This window comes from Struthio camelus, chromosome 4 (assembly GCF_040807025.1).
Source record: "Struthio camelus isolate bStrCam1 chromosome 4, bStrCam1.hap1, whole genome shotgun sequence".
NCBI lineage: Eukaryota > Metazoa > Chordata > Aves > Struthioniformes > Struthionidae > Struthio > Struthio camelus.
Genome location: NC_090945.1, coordinates 13,845,100 through 13,871,383, shown reverse-complemented (window position 1 = coordinate 13,871,383; position 26,284 = coordinate 13,845,100). Strand labels below are relative to the sequence as shown.

General features: G+C 36.9%; 1 protein-coding gene across 4 annotated transcripts in view; it reads right to left on the bottom strand.

Moving 5' to 3' along the window:
- Nucleotides 1-898: 898 nt before the first annotated feature.
- CCSER1 (coiled-coil serine rich protein 1) overlaps nucleotides 899-26,284 on the bottom strand; it is a 705,894-nt gene continuing 680,508 nt past the window's right edge. For 3 of the 4 annotated variants that reach the window (XM_068941554.1, XM_068941561.1, XM_068941555.1), the window contains one exon: nucleotides 899-3,952. In XM_068941554.1, the coding sequence (XP_068797655.1) occupies nucleotides 3,467-3,952 (486 nt within the window). In that variant the 3' untranslated portion in view covers nucleotides 899-3,466. The remainder of the gene's footprint in view (nucleotides 3,953-26,284) is intronic. The other variant, XM_068941556.1, reaches the window with a different exon arrangement.

Genomic DNA, 26,284 nt, shown 5'->3' with positions numbered 1-26,284 from the left:
CAAAACTTCCAGAAAAAAAAAATCGTAAGGAAAGACCTTCTAATATTTGAGTGAAGCTTTATCTTTTGGCATGAAAAGCAGTGAAGTTAAATAGAACAATCTGAACTAGAACAGGAATCCCTTCCAGCTGTTTCATTTTGCGTAAAAGGGGATGCCCTGTGTCTAAAAGGCAGTAGGTAGCATTGTCTTAATGTTACTGAATGCTTTCAGATGCTGCTAAAGAGCCTAGATAGAGGGGATAGCAGAAAGATTTCTCCCTCCAGTATGCACAAAGTAAACAGTCTGAACTTCATTCACATGCAAAGTATATACCAAAAACCTTTGCACTCCTCTGAAAGCCAAATGAGAGTACAGTACAGGACAGATGTTTTCCTTCTACCTTAGTATTTTATAATTAGGACTGGCCTTAGCATGCTTTGTATGGCATAATACATCCTGATGAAACACATAAGTGGAGGCACTCCAGTAATGGAAGAAAGGATGATTACAGAGATAATATGGCATTTCAGATGTGGCTCTGTTAAATCATTAAAAAATATTTAGGGCACAGAAATAATGTTTCTCATGCCAAGTGATTGTTTTAAAAATGGGACACTGATTCAGATGGAAACAGCTTTTCTTTGGGGATTTCCACCTCCTTAAAACGCCCTCTACAATATGAAAAGATCTGGAAGTAACAAGAAGTAATCTGCAGTAGAAATTTTACAGTTATACTTTGCTATGCAGAAACATCAAGAAAAGGAAAAGAAGGTACATCCGTGGCAAAAACAGTAAGTGCCTTTTCCCCCGGTGTCTTGTCTTTGGATAGGTACAGACTTGGAAAAATGTATAAATCATTTTATACATGAAATTCTTAAAAAACTAGAGATTTTAGTACAAAGGAATCAATTCACTGAAAGAATGTCCACATGCTGTTGCTTTATGATTTACTATATACACAACAGGATCAAACAAAGGACCTCTGTTTTACAGTTACTGCTGTGCTGTACATTAACATGTGGCTAATACCCTTCTCTGGGTGAGATTTACACTTAGTAGTACATATAATATAACAATGCTGAAAATACTGATACAAAACAGCTTCAAGATGACGTGTAAAAATATTCCTCATTTAATTGAACTGTTTCCTCCAGTTTTTTTCTAAGTTTCAGCTTTAAAAAAGATTTTTCAAGAAAATAGTAGCATTTAAAATGTTATTTCTGAAATGTATAGACAGATTTTTTTTAACAAAGTGTAATCCAAAAGTCCATTTTTCCAGGAAAAAAACAACTATAGATACAGTACATGAGTTAAAATTGAAAGATTTTTTTTTTTTTTAAATGTAGTATAGTACATTTGTATCCTGGAAAAAAATTCCTGATTACAATGTGTGTTTATTTACAGATCTGAAATATAATTGCATACATCAACTCTTGAGATAAGCAAGAGTGAAATGTATTGGTGATAATAATCAACTGTCCTTTCAGTCTACCATAAGCTTAAGAAATTGCTCAGAGGAAAACATGACTGAATAGTGAAATTCTGTTACTAGTACTTTTATTTTTTTGGTAGACATTAAACTATGAATTTCAAAGCAGGACTGAAAGTCTTGAATACCCACAGATCATTCAGTGAAGCTGTGTTTGCAATTTCTGCATGTTTTGTTTTGGCGGTAGCAACACACACACAATTATATAAAAGCATGAAGAATTCTGGCAAATGTTTGTCTTGATTCATATGTATCCAGCTATGGACACCCCAAATGATCATTATAGAATACTTGGACAAAACCTGCTCTCCTCAACATCTGATGTCATCAAATTTACTCTACCCTAATTAAAATCCTCAATGAACAGAATACTGGAAGTTCAGGCATTGAAATGGCTTTGCAGAATCTGTTGAAGCTTGTAGTCTAGTTGTTTCTTAACCTAGCCAATGCTTAATCTGATAATTAAGTAGTTAAGTGGGTGTCATGTTTAACACTAAGTAAAATTTGTATCACTAGTTTATTTTGTATGCCTTACGGACTTACTTTTAAAAGTTACAGCATTTTTAGTAGCTACAGAAAATTCTTTTTACTCTCCTTCAATTAAGTCATACCAGGTGCTTGATTTTGTGTGTGAGAATGTGCTACGCCCTTGTCTTTCATTATTAATCACCAGTTAAAGAGAGAGGTGACTTGTCTCAGATCTGTCTCAATCATACTTCAGTGCGCCAGGTTACGTATGAGCTACTAACTATATGATCTATTGTCATTCAGACAGATTACCCGTCATCAGAGAGGTTGTAAACCAAGTGTCATGCTTAGTATATGCCACATGTTCAGAGTAACTTGACTGAGCTACCTCTTTTCAAGCCCTCTGAAAAGGGAAAACAGGGTCTTTTGTTACTGATAAGCTTTTAAGTTCTGTAGTGTCATCAGATGATTTCATATTCCCATGAGCCCAGCATACTGCATGCCAAATAGGACTAAATCCATCTCACTTGTACATAATACATTGAGACTATCAAACCTGCTGAGTTAGTGTAATTCAGGTCATTAAGTTCAGATATAGTCTGCAGAAATTCTGATTACATGGGTAGTTTGGACTGGTAATAAGACAATTGCTTTTATTCGAGTAAAATTTACTTTCATCCATTTTGGGTTTGGGAAGTATATGATGCATCAATAGCATAGAACGTCATGTTGCATCATGAGTGATATATTGTCTGTAAAATCACAACAAATACCACCACAACATCACATGTTATAATAGCACAAAAATAGTAGAAAAGATGTAGTTTAAAAAAAGGGAGGGGGGAGGGAAGGCTGAGGCATCAAGCTGCCATTTTTCGTTTCGATTCCAATTACGGAGTCCAATACCTGGTAAACCTCTATGAACTCTACTGTTGAAGGAAGAAAAAAGTCAGGCATTCCCTCTGCTGGTGCCCTGAGGCATCCTTAAAATACAGCAGGAAGTGGTAACATATCTCTACAAGTGAGCAAAATGTCATTGTATCTTAAAAAAAAACTGTAAAGAGAGAGTCCTCAGATTTCTGACTCCTTATTTCCCTAGTCTCTATGAAACTTAAAGAGTGCTTCCTAATTACTTATCTATTCATTCCTCACATCTACTTTTACAGTAACATTATTAAATGCACACAGTATTATTTACGACCGCCTTCCAGAAATTCAGTGGATCTTAGTGGTTTATAGAGGCAAAAAAGAAAAAAAAATTAGCCAATTTTAGATTAGCGATGCCAACCAAATGGTCCCATTTATTACAAACATGGTAACTTTTGCACGACAAATCAATTTAGCTATTTAACAATCTAGTTCATCCCTTTGCCACAGTCCCAAACGGGGAAGTATGGAACCTACAGACAATGCTTTTTTTTTTTTTTTCAGGTAAAGGTAGCAGCAGATGAAAACTCAGACTGAGCTCTAGATGAGTTTACGTTCCCGTTTAATCAACTCTCCTTCCATGGTAAGAATACAAGAACTCTGTTACCCATCTTGTTGACCTAAAGTCTGCAGCTCTGCTGTGTGTAAATTGTGGTGGAGGAAAACATTTTTTCTGCTGTACATGTGTAAAGAGATGGGTCCCCTCGGAGGCTGTCCAAGTCTCCCTGTGAAAGTGGTATGCTGCCGAGGTACAGCAGTTTGGTCCTTTGGAGCTCCTGAGAAAACAGGGTAGCCATCTGTCTTGGATGCTGGCTTTGCTGTACTTTGTGCAGGGCTGGCCAAACCATTCTGGGTGACCTCCGAAGCGAGGGTTTCGTATGTGCCTCTAGTATGCTTGATGACATCCACTATTTCTTTCTCTTTCAAGAGGTTACTCAGACACAAATTTGACAGCTGACAGCTTTTGCTTTCATAGGCTGTTGCTTGGTTGCCTGATGAATATCTAAAAGGGTCCTCGGTGGGAGTATGTGCTGACTTTCTGTCCCTTGTGTTGAGATTTTGGCTCCCCATTCTGTTTTGATATGTAGCCTGGAGTTTAAAAAAAAAAAAAAGAAAAAAAGGAAAAAGTATTAGCACCATATTACATACAGCACATGATGAGGAAAATGGTACAGACTATATAAAACACACCTCATAATAACTACAGATGCACAGCACACCCGGCAGGTAGACTAAAATGAAAGACAAATCTCGAATGCTAACAAAACGTTTTAAACCAGTGCCAGTGGAAGAACTGTCGATTCATACTTAACAAACCAACACTGAAAAATACTTACTATATGTATTGATTTTAGCCATTTCCTTAAAAATATTGTTTAAATAAAGAAAAGATTATTTTTTAAGAACGTAATAAATGGTTAAAATGTTCCATGTATGCAGATATTCAAGAGCATTTTATTTGACAAAACAAGAATTTTGACTGTATAGAGCTTAACCTTCAATACTTTTAGATTGTTACAAAACGTAAAGAACATCTTTTGTGAACACCTTCATGCCTCAGGTAAGCTCACAACATGCTCAACTTTCAATGTGCTTTGAATCTAGGTATTTTATAGTGTACTTATGAGTTAAATACACGCCCAAGTGCTCTGCTAGATCACAGCATTAATTTCATTCCAGCCGCCAGAAAAAAAATACTTTGTAAGAAGGATTCCAGAATTTTACATTTCTCAGTACGTGAAGTAAAATAAAATACTGAGAGGAAAGTGTTAGCACAGTCAAAGCAGCATTCTGCCTGCTCCACGACTGTCTGCACTAGGTAACTTCCAGAGGTCATGCCAAGGAACTCAGCTCACTGGGAGATGCTTTTGTGGCTGAAGAATTGCACTAGCGAAGCAGTGAAAGTTCAGAAATTTAGTCTCTGGACGAACTTGAGTTTTGAACCCAACTTTGAAAGAAAGCTTCATACTTCACAAAACATATCGGACAGCAGTATGTCAAATGAAAATTAGACATTTTAACATCCAAAATTTAAATATTTGAAGGTTTGAAATTTAAACATTTGAAAGCTACACTTAAGTGAGTTGGAAAAACTATTGCTGTAAGCTACGTAAAATCTATTTCCCTGTTAGTGATCTAACAGAGCATAAAAAAGGGGCGTGGGGAGGTGTTTCATTAATTTCTCCAGATATATATACTGTGTTGCTTCAAGGAAATCTTTAACTTACACTGCAATTAGTGTACTTCAAATTTGGTTCTTCTTTTTTTTTTTGAACTAGTCAGGTTACAGTAATTAAGCTGCAGTTCTGTGAGAAAAGATTCTAATAATAGCATCAATTGCACTTTTTTAAAAGTTATTTTGGAATATACATTTTCCCTTGTTTTATCTCTGTCCCACTTTCCCAGGTATTGTTCAAAGAACCTAGTTCTGGCATTCATTTGCAATACAAGACTAATTTATACTACATAAGTTTTCTGCAACAGAACTCTGAAAGCACTTAGTAGCAGCTTTTTGACATTCATATTGCTGTTCCTATATAGGCTAAGCCATTGCAGCACAAAGCCAAGAGAATCAAAAATACTCCCAAGCCTTATACCAATACATTGCTAAAAAATATTTCAGGTTGTTTCCATGATTCCTTAGGAAATGTAGATGTATTGTTTCAGGACAATTTCTATCACTTCACACACCCTTTGCTTTTTTTTTTTTTTTACTTCAAAAGAAGGATATAATCAATATCCATGGCTTACATTTTATTTTTGTGCTGGCATGCTAGCGATTATACTTCTGCACAGATTCATATGTAGGTATGGACATAAATATTGCAATACATTTTAGACATTAGAGGTCTAAAAGGATTAGTACTGGCGTAACATTTTTCCCACTTAATTCAGCGACGATTGCTCCCAGACTGGGAGCAGAACGCTTCTGAAAAGCATCACTTCAAGTATTCATCTTGCAGCATTATGTATTGAGCTGAAATTCAATTTAGTTCCTAAGAAACCATTCTTGGGGAGACCTAACTGTAGGTTTAATTACTTTTTTTTTTATGCCAGTAAATAAAATCTTTCCACTGGTACAAGGGATTCAAATTCAACACCTTGCCAAAAATCCCTGTTTTTGCTGTAAGGGAATATTTCTGGAGTTACAATCTGAAGATTGATGACACATTCCACAACAGCCATACCTATGTATCTGAGCATGTACTTACTAAAAGTCTTTCATGAAAATACAGGAAAGTATTTCAAGATGTTCAAGGGTCACATTCTTGAGGAATATTTAGATCATTTATTAAACACTATCTCCTTGCAGCTTGTGAACTTATGTAAGTTATGTTTCTGTAATGATAAACCTTTAGGAGCTACTTTTGTGAATGCAAATCTCTAATTTTGTGCCTGAGGGAAAGAATCTGCCACGACATAAGGACATAAAAAGTGGCGGAAATTATGAAATATACCATGCCACCATACTACAGTATCATAGCTCTCAGAGGAACCTCATGAAGGGACATCTAGTCTGTCCTATACTTCTGGTCAGGATTAGCTTATTCCTATGTCATTCCTGACTTTTTTTTTTGTTAATTAGCTGTTAAAGACCTGCGTTGATGCAAACTCTACAGACTCGTCAATATCCTATTCAACTATGTTGTCCTTACCGTTAGGACTTCCTAATGTCTGAACTGAATCTTTCTGGCTGCAAGACTATTCCTTCCATTTCTATCTACCATGGAAATAAAGAAAGGATTGTTCTTTCATCTTTCAATAACCTGTTTATGTCTTTGAAGAATGCTGTCATGCTACCCCTTAGTCTTCTCTGCTGCGGAATTAAAAATATCACTTTGATCTTTTCTTGTCAGACTTGTCTTCTAGACCTTGAGTCATTCTCACTGATCTTCTCTAGATTCTCTTCATTCTAATTCCACATGCATGTTGAAGTTGATGGCCCAAGAGTTACTGTTACGTAAGGTACTGTACCCCTACCACTACCAAGCAAAAGAAGCACTAGCAATCCTACAAAGGATTTCTTTACCTGTTCCTTGTTAATTCACTTCACTGTGAGGTTTATCTTTTTTTTTTGCAATTAGCATGTGTTGACTTCCATTCATCTGACCATCCACAATAGTTTCTAGAGTTTTTTCTACAGAACTGCTACTAAATTATTCATGGGAATAATCTCACATTTCTCTCCACTGAATTTCATCTTTTTTCTCAGATTTTTTTCTCTAATGTATCAAGATCATTTTGAATTCTCATTTTATCCATTAATACAGTCTCCATCCCTCCCAGCTTCATGTCATCTGTAAATTTAAAATGAATATTCTCTATTCCACCATCTAAGTTGTTAATGTATTGAACACTGTTAAAAACAACAGTGATACCTCCTCCTCGATATATCCTTCTCTTTTAACTTTGGGCCCCTAGTTAAGTACTTCCCAAGGACAGTTTTCCAATTTACTTCATATTTGCTTCATTTAGCCTGCCTTTCCCCAGTATGCTTATAGGATAATGTCAAAAGCCTTACTAACAGCAAGAAATTTGACATCTACTGCTTCTCTTCTAGCTAGAAAGGCTGTCACTGTGCTGCAGAATGAAACTAGACTGGTTTAACAGCTGGTTTGATTTGTCATCCAGGTTGGCCCTTGTTCATCTCTCATCGTTTTCTTCTAGATGCTTATAAATAGTTTGATTATCTTTTCCGACATTTTTTTCTGAGAATTGAAGTTAAACTGATGGAAAGCATTACATTAAAATGAATCATAACCTCCCCCCAAAAATGACAAAAGCAAACACTGATACTGCACCTGCTCAGTTTATACTTGCTCTAATAAAGATGCTTCTATGCTTTTCATGGTGTTATACATTGCTCAGTAAAAAGTCTAGGAATTAAGAACCGTTCCTCCTCTTAAACCAGCTACTGAAGTGCCAGTGAAAGCATAACTTAGCTGTTCAATCAGCAACTATTCTCAAACAGTTATAAACAGCATGGCATTTGCATAACCAGGGTTTAAGCATGTTATTGCAGATCCTTGTAGCCTTGTATGATACAGAGGCCATTTCCAGTGATAAGCAAGACCACTGCTGGAGGGGTTGGCTACCATGTGTTTTATAGTCTTAAAAATGGCTTAGCAGGTTTGTCTGTCTCTTGAAAAGCTAAAAGAAAAAATAAAACTTTAAAAAATGAAGAACGTTTTTATCAAATAAGATATGCCAACAAGATGTGCTTTAAAATAAATACAGAACAATTAACTAGTTTTGAATATAAGGAATATAGAAATATGTAAGAGAGAGTTCAAAGAAACTGGGTAGCAGTAAATGGCACAAGGCGATTACAGCATTTTGTATATTGTTATTTTAACTAGATCTAGATGAAATGCTCTGTTTTGAATACCTAAAACACTGCATTTTTTCTTTCCTGTTCCATATCAGGTTATGCTTTGTATGACATATTTTCATTTTAGAAAATAAGTGCTGGGTTTGTAGGTCTCCAAAATACAGGCTTCAGGTTGTAGCTTAAATACACTGTGTGTGTTTGCATCGATAAATGTTTAATAGTATGTATGTGGTGAGGAAAGGTCTTACTCCATTCTGTGAAGCTGCACCTTGCTGAAATTCTTCTCCTACTGAATAAATAAACAAGAACCAGGTGGTGCCAAATTAAGAGCTAATATGCTGAAATTTTAAAACGGCAATAGAAGTTTAGAAGATGTCATCTGCATTCTAAGACATTGGTTTGACCCCATCTCCAGCAGTAAGTCACAGGTTGTTAAACAAGGAAAGACAAACTCATTCCATCAGGTGTATATTTAGTCTTAGAAAGAAAAGAGATTTTAATATGAACTTTGCTAAGTCATTGCTATTTATGACAAACTGCTAAACAACAGTTTCTGATCAGGAAAAGAGAAAATGGTGGTCAGCCGGGAGTGAAAATCAACAAATCTTCCCCCAGCAAAAGAACTACATTATTCTCAGTCAAAAATATTGACAAAACAGTACCTAATGACATCCAATGCTGCTTTGAATTTAAAGGAAGTTATACTTTGCTATCATATAAACAATCACAACAACATACAGAGCTAAAGAAAACTGTATGGTGGTGTTAACTTTTTGAATTTGGATCATTTCGCTAAAAAGAATCCAGTCCAATTGCGTTTTCAACCGAGTAAGAAAAATATTCCATAATGAAATGTGGAACAGTAAAAAACAGATATGCAAGAACAACAAAAACTTCAGAAGAACTTGAGAATTAATTTTTAACACATTTTTTCTCAAAACCACTCATCGTCCTGTAACTGCATCATGCACCCTTTTCTACACTGGGCTATTAGGTGCAACAGCATTCCATATGCATTTGATGTCAGTGAGCAAAGCTACAATCCCAAAGGAGTCGTTTGCCAATCTCACGGCTGAGCCCTGGCTCAAAGCTGAAAGCGTCTCCATGCCAGCCTGGGTTTCAAACCAGCTTAGAGCAGCTGCAGGGCTGTTGTAAACTGTTTCTTGGCAGTGCTCCAAGAAGCCAATATGCCAGCTGGTGACTGCTGCAGCAAAAAACGATTTACTTGTTTCCCCTTTTATCTTTCAGTAGCTCAGTTGGAACCACCCAACTACTCTGCCCTAGAAATCCCCCAGTGCCCCCCCATTGGTCTCCTTATCTGTGAACCCAGGAAATGGGCTGCAATTAGGAGGAAAACGTTACTCCTAAATTTCTTTCAAAATTAGCCCATTTTAAAGGTACAGAAAAAAGCCTCCTTTGTTGTTTCAACAACAAAGTATGTATCCCATGTTGCATGTATCCCAACATACAACAACGCCTAAAACTGAATGTTTAAGAAGACATCTGGATTTGAATTTCCTGATCAGACTGAAAAAAAAGGATGGATGATTGGATGGATGATTTCTTGTTTTAGGTGTCTGTTTTTCAAAAAAAATTTTTTTTTAATGGATTTCCATTAAAATGTTTGGCTGTAAAATTTTGACAGGTTTGTATGTTGATCACTGCTGCGTTATGCTACATGAATATGAGGATGTTCTAAGGATTTTTAGGTTTGATGATTACACATTAGCATTAAATTCATTAAGACCAAACCAAAAACTGGAATTCAATATTCTCAAAATGTTTGTTCCATAAATTGTTTTGAGGGTTCCTCTATATGACTGTCATTCTGGCAACTTTTTCTTGCATTAAGAAAGAAACAACTCCTCAGTGACCCACTTTAAAGTAATGAAAATGTACTACCCTTATAGAAAGCTCCAGAAAGGGACATGTTATTAAAAAAACAGTGAAGCCATTCATCACTTTCCATTTTCAAACTCAGTGAGTGAAATATGACAAGAGTTAACAACAAGACGATACTGCTGCAGGACATTCAAAAATGGATATTGCTGGCTGCTGTCTTGTGATAAAGTACTGATATAAAATAATAGAAAAAGACATGAATTACAAAAACACTAAGAAAAGATGCAGATTTTTAAGATGCCTATGCTCAGAGGCATCTGGAAGTCTTAAATGCCTATAATGTGATTCTTACAAGTAGAGCAACTTTCTTAAATCATTTTGACAGCAGGCACAGAGATTAAAATCAAACAAAACATTCTCTACCCAGCGTACCCAGCGTATACTGACATCCAATTAATAGTGCATTTGAGGAACAAGATTTTCCCACCCCAAAGGATTTTTGTTTTCAGAGATGTTAAAGAAAGTGCGTTCTAGAGAGTAATTACTCTGACAGAGATCTGAAGACATTCTGGATTCCCTCAAGATTTCTACCGCTTACTTCAGTTATGTTTGTGGATATGTAAGGAATGTAAAATGTGTCCTCTAATTTAGTATTAAGTATACATGCCAGCATAGCTCACTTGTCCCTTGTCAGGTCAGCACCTTTGGCAGAACTGCCTTCATCCCCCGTCTAGCTCTGAATTCATAAATGATAAAGGAGCAGGAAGAAGTCAAGAAACAAAATAAGTTAATATGGCTCTATACTTCTCCAAAGGATGAGAAGGATGAAGCCCTCTGCTTTTGAATTTATATCCCTTCAGATGCCTTTCACAGTTCTGACAGTTTTTATAAGTGCAGATCTAATTTACCAACACAGGTTGACTCAGCACTTCGGTATGCCACATCCGTCACTACGTCAACTCCTTAATTTCTACACCTCCTCACTTTTGCGCCCATCGGCTTCCAGCCTATGAGATGATCCAATAGAAAATGTAATTTAGCTGCAGCAGGTAATTGTTCTTCATTTGAGTCTTTTAAAAAGCACTCTTTCACATTGATTTCAGGCAGCACCTGGGCCACAAGGGTAGTTTTTACAACAGCCGAATTATGCTCCTATTGATCAACTGATTCTGCCTCTGGCAACATGTGACACGTTAAAGAAACAAAGCCCCGTGTGCTGAGATAAGGCATGGACTAGTACAAACAGGTTAGGGGCAAGAACCAGCTGCTGATCAACTTGCAAGCTCTGCTGTCATGAATTACGAAAGGCAGTCAACATAAATCAGAAGCATTTACTTCTCTCCCTTTCAGATTTCTCTAGCATCTTTATCTACTCACTAAAAGCAAAAGCTATGACACAGTTTAAAATGCATGCCTCTTATCTTAATGCACTTCTAAACAACAGTCCAGTTTAACAGAAGTGAATGAATACAATGAATGAATACATCCTAAAAGGATTCTCAGATAGTGACAATACAGTGTGATTAGTAGCCCAGTAAGGGATAGAATTACCCCTGAACAATTTAATTTATGTAACTAATAAAACACAATTACAGGCAACAAGGTGTAAAAGGATATAATGCTGTTTTATAAAGTGGGAAGAAAACAGTGAAGAATTTCCCACCACCCTCCAGTAACTTACAGTAAATCATTGCTCTGCGTTCTCAATACTGCATTTCTAGGGCTAACTGGAAGATTTTTCTCACTGCTAAAGCTAATGGAAAATTTTTCATATTACAGCTGTTTATCATTCCTTTTCAAATTAAACATTTGGAACTTTGGAAGCTGTTCACCAGCATTAGTCATATTCTTCCAAAACGATATAAAATTCATTTAGATACTGAGTACCTCTTGTCATACCCTATAGCTTAAAATTCAGATAACTACAAAAACGCTAATGACAATCAAAAGCTATTGAACAGCGTGGATGTTTCAACAATATGACTACAAAGCAATAGGACATACTATGAGATCATTTTTATTTCACACAGTCCTTATGTAAAGAGTTCTCCAGGATCGATAAGTCAGTCCAGAGAGGATGTTTCTTATCAGATAGACTTTTCTTATTTTGGACATGGGAACAACATGGTAAGAAAGATACAGTCAACTCTTACCCCCATTTTAAAAACATCCTGTTTTTAGCAAACGCTAGCTCTACCACTTGCAGTAACTGTCATACAACCTCTGTCAACCTTTTGAATTCATCCTGAGAGGGTGCCTTTAGCATCTGTTTTTTATTGGCCTACTACCCTCTCAGCTTTTTCAGGAAGCCACAGCTACTGCAGCCACTGATGAGGACAGTTATCTTCACTGAGCTTGTTAAATAAGCCCCATCTTTGTTTACAGGGGGCAGAGACTAGAATAAGTTGCCAAAATTTGGCCTTGCTCACAGACCTTCTGAGCTACATTCAAGAGGACTGGACAGGCCCTATGTTCCCCCAGTACACGGGGTCTCACTATCTCTGCGCAGGCCAGGAATTAAGGGCCACTTGTGCCATGGCATGCTTTTAGCCACAGTGTTATAGGAAGTCATAGGTGTCTACACTTGAGATCCTTTTGCATAAATACAACCTAAATGAACTGACAGAAAACAGAGAAGTGGCTCCACTGGAACTCTAGGGTCATTTCAACAGACCGTATTTCCTGCCATGTGAGCAGTGAAGTATGATACAAAGGTCTCAAGGAAACACTCAGTGAGCTTGCTCTGGAATTACAAGCAGGAAAACTGCACCAGTGCTCCTTAGCCCTTCTGAAAGACAGAGCTATTCAGTTGACGTTTACTGCTATGCTACCATAGGTGTTCTGATTTTGCAAGCCAATCTACTCTTTCTGTACAGAATTTGATATGCCATGCAGACATACTGGATTATACTAATGTATCTCCAAGATCTTTACCTTGTGCCTTATGTATTTTTTGATGACCAGCTACCTGCAAGCTATGGTACCTGTCGCAGGTCTGACACTGGGACACTGTGGTCACTTGAACCTGATTATCCTATCTGTAGCTCATCCAAATTAAAGCTGACTTACAGGTGGTAATTAGCTTTGACAACTAGGTCCTTCTATACCCATGTTTAGCTTGTATCAACGTTCTATTCTTAAAGTTATTTTTTTTCCTACTCTAATATCACCTAATATGATTTTCTGATGTAACAAACATTCCACAAGTAGCATGAAGTACATATGACTATGCATTCAGTGAAATGAAATACACAGTGGTCTCAAAAAGATTTAAAGATGCAAAGTTCAATTTTATATTTATCTACATAGCCATGTATCTGAGACATACTTACAGGAAAAGAATGAAAAAATACGATGTCCGCACTAATTGCTTATAGATTCTCATCTAAAAAGCAAGAGGCATACTTAAACGTTATGCTTAGATATGTAATTTGGTTATGTTTAGGATAGGTATCTTAAATACTGTGGCATATGAGGCTTTTGCTTTATCAGCTGGACATACAGGAACTCAAACCTCTATCTCATGAGTGTATGCTTTTATTACCCTACTTTCTATGAAGAAAACAGTCATATGTACTTATCTTTAAGTTTAAGGCTTTATTATCCCTCTTTCAATTATTGAATGTCACAAATCGGATAGCTGCTGAAGGTGTGCCTTCTGAAAAAGGCACTGCTTGATCTAAAAAAAATCAAAAATCCACAAGAAAAAATATATAAACTGTGTTTAGCCTACACCTTTGTACATGAAGCTTTGTACCAACAATAAAAAACCCTTTCATTAAACTGAGTTTCACAGATTAGCATCCTTAATTTTGTCAGCAACAGGCACTGAACTTAGAACAAGGGGGGAATTGCATACATTGGCAAATGTGTTCAGCTCCTGTCATGTTAATCAGTGATGCTATCCCCTCAGCTCAATATACAATCTGCAAAGGAGAAATCAAAAGACTAACAAAAAGGGCAACTTGTATCCCAATGACAAGAAAAAAATCCTGATTACCCTTTAATTGACTTGACTCTCTATTTTTATGATAAGATTACTCAGAGCGAGAGATCCCTGAAGAGAAAGATAAAATAGTCCTTTTTTTTTTTTAAATTTTATATGAGGGCATCTGTTTTAGAAATGAAATATCACAGATTCCACTTATTCCTAAAGTGAGCTTCTATATTTAAGACTTTTTGCATGGTAAGACGAATGCATACCTACAGTCACTCCTTAGCCTTAACTGGTAGACACTGTGTTCAGTAATATGCAGAAATAGTTTAGATTCCTATTGCAGGTGTTACACCCTTTCCCTGTCAGTTTACATTTTCTTTTCTTTACTGGCCGTACTGTATGTCTCTTACATAAAAAAGTATAGATGATTTACCCACTTATATTTATGGGTTTTCAGTTGATGTAAATGCATGTAAGCCAGCAGTAGTGCTGGCTTACTAGTTACTATATACCAGCTGCTAAAGTAGTCCAGTGTTTTGGGATTCATGTGACCTAAACATCGGCTAAACTCAACCTCTACCGTTTGCAATCCTATTTTGTTAACTGCCATTTTAATGGAATTCCTAAATTTTGAAATGGTAACACAATAAGTAAAATCACGGTCCCACTGAATCCACTAGCAAAACTTTCACTGGCTTTAATATGTGGTTAAGTCTTGAGTGGGCATGAAGTTAGGCACATACCTGAAGGTACTTCCTACTATATAAACTTGAAGGGACCAGCTTTTTTTCCCTTGTCCAGGTACTATATGCCGTTGTGATACCAGCTGTTTCTCTCCCCCCATCCCCAAATTAAAGGTATAATTACTTTAAATAACTCATGATCAAAGTAATTTGTTCTAATATGTGTTCTTTGCAAAAAGAAAGCTCTTACTGAATTTTAAGAAAAAAGTAACAAAACGTTTGTTATAAATAACAGTCTCAAAAGATGAATTTCTGATTGGTTAAAGCTGTTTATCAAAGAGGAATTTCGGGGAAGAAAGGTATTTTGCTGATCTGACTGTAGATAAAGAGAATAGGTGAGAAGCAAAAGGCCTAACAGGATGGGGTTTAGGAAGTAACATACATATGAGACCTGCAGCTCACTTTCTACCTTCCCTTTTTATTTGCATCCTACAGCCAGGACTGCAGCTCCAAAATCTGCTCAGCCAGGGCATTGTTCCTAAATGGAGCAGAAGAATATGATACAGCCTAAACTGGCAAGGAAAGGAAATTTCTGTAGGAGCTGAGTTCTTCCACTGCCCCAGCCCTAAACACTGGGTTGCTGCTGTTTCCTCCAGCACCAAGGAGCTCTCAAGTAACTCTTGAGAGATCTCTGACCTGACCATCATACTTCCTCCTGTAAGCTCCCATCTCAAATCCCTATTAAGCTGAACTCCTACATTTTGTAGCATTATTAGTGTTGTAAATGGGCTCAGTGTTGTCCCCCGCCTCGTCCCCAGTCAAAACGCTGCTGTTTTAAAAACTGTGGTTTATCTAAAAAGCATCCACTAAGTGTAATCCACAGGCAAGAAACCTGCCTATTGGTTGAGAGGCCCTGACACTTAAATTAGCCAAGCAGTGTAGCTAAAGAGGCACTATGCTTACAACACAAAAGTACTAGAAGCAAAATAACAAAATATTGCATATAGACAAGGAAACTATCTAGGCCAGCACAGAAGGCATTCCAATTCACTGTACACTGAAAGATAAAGATGGGCAAAGTTTGAAATTCATGAAAGAGTACAACCTGTGCGCGCGCACACCCTGGGGACTGATAAAACATAGCCTCACATTTGACTGACATCGAGCAACTCATAAAAGCTTATAAAGCATACACAAAGCAACTCCCCAGAATATCCCAACAGCACATTCAAAACAGTACTTCTTTAATTCAAAGTGGGCTACATCGGCTATGTGTACAATGCATCCTAGGTGATCACTTTTTGGGAAGAATTATCTTACCAGGGGGCCCTGTCACCTCTGGGCCCTCTCTCTCATAAACATTGCAGAAAACAAGGAGCACAATTATAATTCAGGGCACATATCTACTCTGCTGCCTCCAGGCTTCCAGCTACTGCATGCGATCTACCTTTAAAGCCTCTCAAACACAATCTCCATTGTGATCTTGCAGCTGCTTCAGCACTAGTTTGGCAGTTCTTTGCTCTGATTCCAAAGTAAAAGGCTTCCTCAGCTGTGGAAACAGAGATTAAGCAGGGAGTCCCAGAATAAAAACAAGTATACTGACACCGTTCATGTCTATACCGCTTAGTGTGCTGCAAAATCACCCTTTTCTCCTTAGGAAAATCAGTCTGGTGTTTTGAAAATCCCAATTCACTGACTTTTCCAGATCAATCAGCACTAAAAATAAAGAATCAAGTGTTTATCAGGCATTGCAGCACAACTGAACCTATTCTTTCTAATATATATCTAATTTACTGCCACCAAGACAGGCCCAAGATTGTGTTTCCCTTCAACTGCACCAGTATGGCTGAGTGGTTGCATGCAAAGCCACTAGCAACCTCCGGAAAACTGGCAAACAGTAGGAAAACACCAACTGCTACCTGCTGCGTCTAGTAAGTAGCATGAAGTCACCACAGCAGAGCAGTCTCAACAGTTCACCTCTTCAGGCCAAACAGGTTAACAACAGACTTGTGACTCTTCACGTAGGAATAATCACATACTTCTTGGCAAACTCTCATATTGGTATGCGGCCTGTAGCTGTGCAGAAGGAAACCAAATGCAGAAGCTCTTCAGCCAAACCTGATTACCCTGGATCTGCAACGCAGTCCCTTTTCTACCACTGAGCAGTTGTCTCTTCCTCACTGCACAGAATCATATAGGGCTTTAAGAAATTCAGGCTCAGGCATCATCTCTGTTTCATCTTTCTCTTATCCTTCTTTTTTTTCCACTTAGTCATTTTCCTCAAGATGCAGCTTGAGGGAAGAGGAACTTAACGCAGTTGCTGCTATTCGAAAAATCGATTGTAAGAACAGTCACAGTGACAATATGTCAAAGATGCCAACAGAAACTGTTGAATATGCCTGACTGCCAGACTGCAGCGCAGAGCACTCCTTCTACGAGCTCCCAAGAATTTGAAAACGGGTGCCAAAAGAAGAGAAGATTATCAAAAGAGCAATCAACCAATGAGGTGGAACTCAGTGACTCCAGTTTAGTTTCCACAAGATATCCTGCCTTGGACTGCAGGAAACAGGCTACTTGAAATCTGCTCAGGTGAAATAGTTACACGTGTGGTAGTTCCTGTTGTGAAAAGCTCTGATTGAATCCTTTGCAAACTGGTTTTGAACTGAAATGGGGATCGTTAACTCTTCAGACCACTTTCCTTTAAATGCAGAAAAGCACGTGTTGGAAAATAAATAGGAAGGAACCGGTGTGTGGAAAGAAAAGCTCTCTCCTTTTAGCACCTGAAGATGAATGCTGAAAGTGTATATAAATACAAAGCTTTATATGGGAACACAAATACAATGTGTCTCATGCCTACACAAAAATGAAACTGCTTTTAAGTACCAGAAATTTATGTTCTCCTGACTCTACAGAAATTATTTAATTGAAAAATAGTTTGCATTTAACACCCTTCATTTCAAGATGGAGCACCAGTGCTTTGAAGTCTTAATAGTGGATTTAACAAAATTTATGGTATAAGCTCAACACACACAGTTACTGGAATCTGTAACCAGAATGTCTCATTATGAGTTCTTATTAATATTAAACCATGGTCTCCTCCTGAAAGCTCTGATAAAGGCATCTAATCTTTTCTTCTTTACCTTACAGCACCCATGAAGCTTTATCTTAATAGCATTTGAGTCTCACAATATCATCTTAAAATAAGCGCAAGCAGCCTTGTATGTCCACGTAAGGGAAAACTACAAATGGTACCTCCAGTATGCGCATAGAAACTTCTCTCTCTTCGTACGCAGTACATACATGCCCAGAAAAATATTAATGATTTTTACTTAACACCCTCTTTCATGAAATTACTTCCACTTGCTTCTGCGGAACTTTAACATTATATTGTTTTTAAACAATCTTGGCTGTAATAGATCTCACACATATAGAGAAGAATTTATATAGATACCAAAAAGCAGAAAGAAAAAGCACTGAAAAAAATATTCAGAAAAAAAATACTAAAAATAATTAAAAATAATAAAATACTAAAAATAAAAAAAAACCACAGGCAGGTCAGACTAAAATTATTTGTGTGTATATGTGCACACGTTTGGGTTTGTGTTGTAGGGCTCATGAGAAAATACAGATGTCCCATTATGAAACCTATATGTTGCACAGGTAACATTCCCTTAACGTTGCCAAAAACGTTTACATGATATGCTCGTCGAATTTGACCATTTCTGATGTATGTAGTCAATATAAATGCAAAGTAAAAAGCATGCTAAATCTAACTGGTCCACAGTACCATAAACAATACCTATTATACCTTATTTCAGTCTCTTAGGAAAAAAATACAGTACTTTGCTAAGCCATTTTCACTTCATTCTTTACATTTATAGCTATCACTAGTAGAAAGTAACAACAGCTTGACTTTTTAGCATACAAAATACTAGATCTGAAAAAGACATATAAAAGAAAAATGCGTGCTACTCTCCACTTGTACTGTGTCAGCAAAACCTTTAACTAGATATTCCTAGTAGATGTTGATAATTATAAGTGAGTTCCAGTGCTTACAATTGCCAAGGGAAGAAAAGGAAATGAGGTATGAGAATAAGATAAATTTGTAGGGGTGTGGCTTTAAAAAAAAGTAATGTCCCTATCTTGCCAATGTTTTGAAGGTGAATTATAGCAAATGAACAATATTCGAATGGTGTATAGGAAACGCCCTGTATACCAGACCATGCTCCATACTTAAAAGTTGGGTCTATACTGAGATGGCACATTGCTATGCTCATTATGATAACTATTGTTTTTTTCTAAAATAGCAGGGAACAGGATGTATATATTGCTGGGAATCACCTAAAGCTCATTCTAAAAAGTAGGATATAACTTTCACAGAGCTTTATTAAAACTTCTATTTCGGAGGCTTGGGCTCTTTTCAGAGTATTATTATTGGGAACCACGTTTTCGAAGACGATATATCATATAAAACGGCCGTTGCTATGGTGGCCACAGTGGGGCACAAACTGTGTTGTTTTGGTCATATGCCATCTACACTCTTTAACTTAGAATAAATGTTCCCTGCTGCTTCAGGGGTGGCCTCATCTTGTTCCCAGTCATCCATTCCTGCAGATTCCCTTGTGCAGATATTAGCGTTTGAGTGGTTACGCAGTGAGGTAGATAAGGAAACTGATGTGGCTGAAAACTAAATCCTTCAAATCTCTCCCTGCGGAAGGGTTTTTTTTTTTTTTTTCAGCCAGAACAGTTCACTGATCAAGTGCACTGTGTGGTTGTACAAATGTTTTTATTAGCACAAGGAAATCAGCCAGAATGATGAGGCAAAGGGGAAGAGGGAAAGTAAGATCTCTCCTTTTGGCCACAGGCAGCCCTGCAGTAAATGAAAGTGGTAATGCAAAGCAGCTGGTGGCGATCCCTCTCCTCCGCACCCAAGTTCTACTCCCAGGGGCAGGGCACTTCCTCCACCATGCTGCGATGCTGCCAAACGCACCAGCGGCACTCAGCCCTGAAGGGAAGTGAGACTCATGTAGGGGCAGAGGATTACAGTCTCTGGTGGGAACAGATGCCACCACCTCCAGCAAGAGCTGCCTCTGCACATAACCCCAACCTTCGATCCCCTAAGGCAGTGCCACTGCCACCTCCACCTAGTGTGCCTGGCTACAGGACTTGACGCATTCATCTCAGGGAATTTTGTTCGTAGCTCTGGTTCGTCAAGGTCAAAGTGTGGACACAGCTGCAAGTATGGTCTAAGCCCTCTCCTATATGTGACATCAGCGGGAGTCATCATCAGCTTTGTAATTTCACAAGGTCACCACCTAACTAGTAATTTTGCTGTTGCTGTTAAAGAATTTCTTATTCACTGCTGCGCTATGAAAAAGCCATAAACATTAAGCTCTCTTAGGTCCTATTAGTCCATTAAATGCAAGCCATCACCATGGTAAATTTTCTTGTTCGTGAGAAAATAATGATGAAAAAGATGCACAAAAACTAAAATACATAAGCAGCCCCTCATTTTTCTTGCTAGCATATAAATTATTAATAAACATTTTGTATTGGAATAAACATATTTGCATTGGGTTCCATTTACTTATTTATTTATACATCATCTGAACATACTAAATAGGAAATTGACTTCCACCATGAGATCAGATTTGTTCAGAAGCAGATACAGGAACATTATTCTGTCGGGTGGTTCTTTTTTCACTATCTGTAAACATGTAACGCTGTTATATTTTCCAGATTTGTAGTAAGAAAATGTAAAGATACTGATTTTAATTATGGGCTGCTGATCAGGACTTTGTCCAGATAATTAGAAATGATAAAAAAAAAACAAAAAACTATTCTTACTAAATTTAAGAGATAAAATACTTCAGCAAACATTGCTATGAAAACCTGCTGGTCATAGGAGGATGTAACTTGCTTAAAAATGCAGTTCTCTTCCACATTAGGAAAGGGTCAGTTGCAAGGAGATATCGTTAATAAAATAACACTGGTGTGCTGTATCTTTAGGCAGTTAGGTTTTGAACATTTTTTTATTTGAGCTTCCCCTTATTTTAACTTCTCTACTAATACAACCATTGTCCCCCATTATATAATTACTTCACAGATATTAATATAGTTATTCCTATGAGAACTAAGGGAAGAAGGCAAGAATTGTCAGCTTGTAGGCATACGATATACAGAGGATTGATGACTTCCCTAATTCAACACAAGGATCTTTTGATCCCAGGATTGGCTCATGTTTTGTGGGTTCCACACCAGAAGAACGTTCAAGTACTCTTCTCTCCCCTTCACTCCCTCGAAAAGATACCGGCTTTTACACAGAGTCAATGAAATGTTCATCACTTGTTATTACAAAGAGAGAATTAAATTATTAATGCACTCTTGTATTGCAATGCCTGGCTTCCATCTGTTCTGGTTTGGTAGACATTTGCTTATTTTTAAAATGTGATAGATTCTATATCAGAGTCAATGTTATTCTCAGACACTCTTTGTAGAAAAAGAATAAATAAATAAATCAGCATCACCTCCATGTCATATTACGTATATTGAAAAATGCTTCTCCAGAAATTAGGACAACTTTTAATTATTTCACTACTTCTATCTTGAGACCACAGATGTTAGGTTTTTTGCTTATCTGCATTGCTTACAATCAGGTGACATAATGACACAGACAAAGCTTCTGTCACAATTAAATCTTTCTTTTCTTTACAGATTTCTGCTGGGATATCTTGAATTTAGCCAGATGATTGCAGATAGTGATATGAAGCCATACAGAAGAGGAAGGGAAGCTATGGCTTTCAGGTGAATTTCTTTATTTTGTAGAGAGCCATTATAAGGTCTCCAAAACATTTTATCCCTGACAATAGAGCTTAGCTAGGTTTTAAGTCTTTTGTATATACAGTTGTGCTAGCAGAGAGCAGTGGCACAGTGGAGCTCTTCCTGTATGCAACCGTGTACCTCGATGACTCTTACTGAAGGTTTGGGGCTTTAAAGAAAAAACTTAAAGGGCTTTTTTGTTTTTTCTTCTTCCTTTTCTGATATGTTTTGTATAATGGGAAATATGAGAGCTGCCAACTCTCAGAAGTGTCAAGTGAGAATTTATCATCCTTGGCTTTCTAGATAGCGAAGTATATTACTTAGGAGGAAGAAATTATTTTTCCTCTCCATTATACATAGTGAAATGCATGCATTCAGATTTTTGAGGCAGATATTTTTATCTCAGTAAATGTTGAGGCAGATCGTTAAGTATACAATCACAGTTTTTGCATTTTCAGGCTAGAACACATAACGGAAATCCTTATTCACCTCCCACATTCTCCATTATGATGGAAGCTCAGACACTCTGAAGGGAAGAAATTGTTACAATACAAGACTTCTCTGTTACATTTTTATTTCAAGTCTCAGAACTCTGCACAAAGGCAGCAGAATGGTTTCCCAAAGCTTTTAAGAAAAACTGTATACAGATACATGTAGAAAAATATTCCGTGCATATATTCCTATATCCATTGCACATCCTGTATCCAAAACAATTCTAAGTGCTTATTTCAATGCTGCATGTCAAAACTATCAGTCATTTCGGTAACCTCTTATCTGAGACCTAAACCAAATTATCTGAAGTCCCTGCACACCTCCATTAATGGTCTCAGCAGATCTGGTAAAAAAGCTCAAATTTAAAGTGTTGCACTAATCCTTAAAGAAAAAAAAGTCTAGAAGTATTATAGAGGACTTTCTGCAATATCGATAAGAGTCTGTGTAACTCTAATTGACCCTTTTTGAAAGGGAGATCATGGTTTTTAGTCTTTTGAAAAATGTGAAGAAATGCAATGATGTAGCATTTAAATTCAGTTCAATTTGGACAATAAGTCCTAGGGACTCTTTAAGTAAGCAGGGTTTCTAATTATTATTTCCTGTTTTTATTTTAATAAAAAAGGAAGTTAATTAATTTGTAAGAGAAAGTCATGTTATTTGCCTTAAATTTATTCATGAAGCTGCTGGTTCACACTGGACCTAATTCAGTCCTCACTGAAGCAAATGGAAAACCTTTAACTAATTTCACTGGGTTTTGGGTCCAGGGCCCCAGTGGGTTGTTGTAATTTTGTAGCCTTTGTTTCTTCCATCTCCTTCATCAAAGACTATTAAGGAATAGGCAAAGATTGCACGTAATGCAGAACACACAATCTGTTACACTCTCAACATAAATTTGGGAACCTCATTTGATTGAAAATTGCAGTTCTCCATAATTTTACACCACATAGCAGTCAGTGTGCCATGTTTTATAAGGAAAACAGTGTTTTACAAACTGTTACCTTTTTAGAAAGTGCTCCTTGGCCTATTTTTATTACGCCTTTTTCACATCTCAGACAGACATGAAATCTGTAGGACCCTGTGCAGGTTTGTTTGTTTGTGGGGTGTGCTTGTTTGTTTTTCTGTTTTGCTTTGTTTCTTTTTTTTTTTTTTTTGCATAACACTGTCTCTTTAAAATAAGATATCTCTAGCTATTTCAGGGTATAAAACTCTTTCTTTGTGCTACTGAGCTAGGAATGCCTACCTGTCCCAGAGGTTCCTTGGTTCCTTTAAGGCTAGAAAGAAATGCCAATCCTAAGATTGCAAGTATTTGATATCTGAAAAATGACAGTCTTAGGCTACTGGTTCTTTGTCATTTCCATTGCACAGGAAGCAGGAGTTATTTAGAGTAGAAAGAATAGGGGTAATTTTAAGGCTGTTTTCAATTATAAGAGTTATACTAAAATTGCAAGGACGTAGAAGATTTAAATAATGAGCAGAGTTGTAAGTTCAGTAATTTAAAAAACTGTAAAAATACATTCAACTTTGCTTTTCCATTAAATGCGTTGTTGTTTTAAAGATCTGACATTTTAGAAATATTCCAAGGCCAGAAAGAAACGTTACATTCTATTGCCAATCTGGGAGACTCTTTTTCACATTATGAAGGGCCCCAAGGCAGAGTCCAGCTATTAATTAGCTAGAGAGACCTAACAGAGAATTCCCCATGGGTAATGGTGTTGAACATTCTCATTTCATTCAATCCACCAACTTTTAGGCAAATAGTTTTTGTTTGTATTGCATGTGTTTTTTAATTAAAAATGATTTGGCTGAAAATTATGGGCGATTTCATAAGAGAACTGTGCCAATTTCTGCTTCTGCAGAAGGCTGGCAAATGTCAGAACTGTTCCAAAAAGAGTCCACGTGCTGAGAGGCTTGGGTGGATCAGAGCTTCACTGCACTCGCAGCCGGTGCAGAATTCAGAGCAGACGCTCTGCTGCTGAGACCAGATTGCTGTGGTTTATGACCAGCTCCCTGTGGTCAGCACTCTCTCTCACAATCGAGAATCAGAACCTACCCTGTTCCCTCTCTAACACCTGAAAGTCATTGGAATTAAAATGTAAATGATTTAAAGATAGATGTTTGCCTTTCTGAAACTCCTCAGAGGATAAAATGCCAGAAACAGTACCAAAATGTTTGAGAAGTGGGAAAAACATGGAGGAAAAATTGGAATGTGGTAGCCGTCCTATGACAAACTGCAAAATCCTACAAATTATTTTTTGAAGTATATTAAAAACATCACACTGTTTTATGAAATACTAATTTAGTCAACATTCTACTGTACAACCCCTTCTTGGCCATATATTAAACTTCATTGCTGATCCAGCTAAAGAATATTTTCAGCTGATTTCTTTTTCAGCAAATGCACAAGGTGTCTCATTCTGTTGAGAAGAGCGTTCTACAGCAGCTTTGTCAACAGCCCTTAAATGAAAACAGTATTGATTTTAATGAGTTTACTGTCATATATAAAATTATACTGTATTTTAAACAGTATAGCTGCAAACCTATCATGTCATGGGTGTCCAAATTAAATCTGGACTCAAACTGCAAAACTGAAAGTTTGGAGCCCATCTATCACTCATGATATCCATTATGAAAAGAAATATTCACATTTGCAGTTTAACATCACTGCTCAAATTAGCCAGGAGAAAGACTGAAACAGAACCTCTGTATTTCAAGAGAACACCAAGAGATATAACTACTTACAGCAACCTATTTTGCCATTTTCTTAATTTCCTTCAGTTAAGCAGTAATGAGAAACGTACTGTAATTCTTATGACTAATCAATATTCTGTAATGATCTTGTCCAGAAAACCTCCTGAGAAGAAACAAAAGTCTCAGCTTATGCTATGTAATAAAACGGTCAATTTAAGCAATGCACGCTATTTTCCATTTTCAGTCTTACAATAATATATCACTAACCAAAGCGTTAGTAAAGATTGCATTCTGCAATTTAATGGGGGAACATTCATCTTTGAATCAGCAGTCCCCAAAACGGTCTTTATGCCCTTCAGCGGCTGACAGATTTTACTCTAGCTATGCAGAGTGCACCGCTGTGAAACCTAAAGGGGTTTGCTGCATCCAGGCATGGAGGACTTACACTTAGGAGGAAGCAAAGGAGAAGTCAAGGAAGCTGAAGCGACCCTGGTGTGCATAATCTTTCTGCGTACCACTTGTTGTCTTGAGGCAACTAGATGAATTTAAAAGTTTGGTCCTTAAGTTGCTTTGCTAAGTTCCCATTGATGTAAAGTTCGCTAGCTGACGCTGTCACTTAAATAAGTAGTCCATAAACTCTTCAGGCACTAAAGAGGTCTAAAAATTTTTACTTTATGTCACACAGATGCATTTCATACATCATAAACATGCACAAGACAAAGTACACCTATAAAAATATATACCATATACATACCATACATACCAAAAGTATATGTCAAAGGGAGAGAAAGAGAATATAGAAAGGAAGTGACATACATGTCTACCTATCTCAAATTCAACCTGATTCCCACATTATGTACATATCACAAAATACAGTAATGTCAGCAGGTTAATAATATGCAAAGGAATTCTGTATTAAAAAAAAACCATACCTATGACTAGAAATATCAAGAAAACCAAGAATTTCATAACTATAAATTCTTCTAGTGCTTTTACATATTTTGGATTATAAATGACAAACATTTTCCTAAAATAGAAAGACGGTTCATTCAAATATTATGTTCAAGCTGCCAAAAAATTAAAACATACTATATTATTTAATGCAAACTTCACTATCTTCCCTGGAAGGCGAGGGGAAAAAAGAAAGAGAAAGGCTTATAAAGGGAAAAATTAAAATTCAATAGAATTTTTTCCATTTCTGTGTCTACTCTGTAATGCCATCAATGAAAATTCTTGACACAGCTTTACTGTTCAACATTATGCACAAAAATACACTAAAAGCTGATCTTCAGCGAGTATACTGAAGACTTACAAAGAATAATCTTATGAGATGCATTTTTCAGTACACAAATTCAGTTTCTGTTAATTTAACAGAGTAAGAACACTCAGAGAAGGAATCGGCTTCTAGTAAACTCTTTCAAACAAAAAAAATCAGTGGACTATTAGCATGAAATAATTTCTTTATAGAAATATAAATATTTCGGTGAAGCACATCACTTACAGGTTTAGTACTAGAGCTGCTCAGTACAACCTGAAGTATATTTTCAGCGCCCCAACCCACAAACTAATGTCTTTTAGGTTTGAGAGTAACGTTCCAAACCTCACACTTGCTTTATCAGTGCAGATAA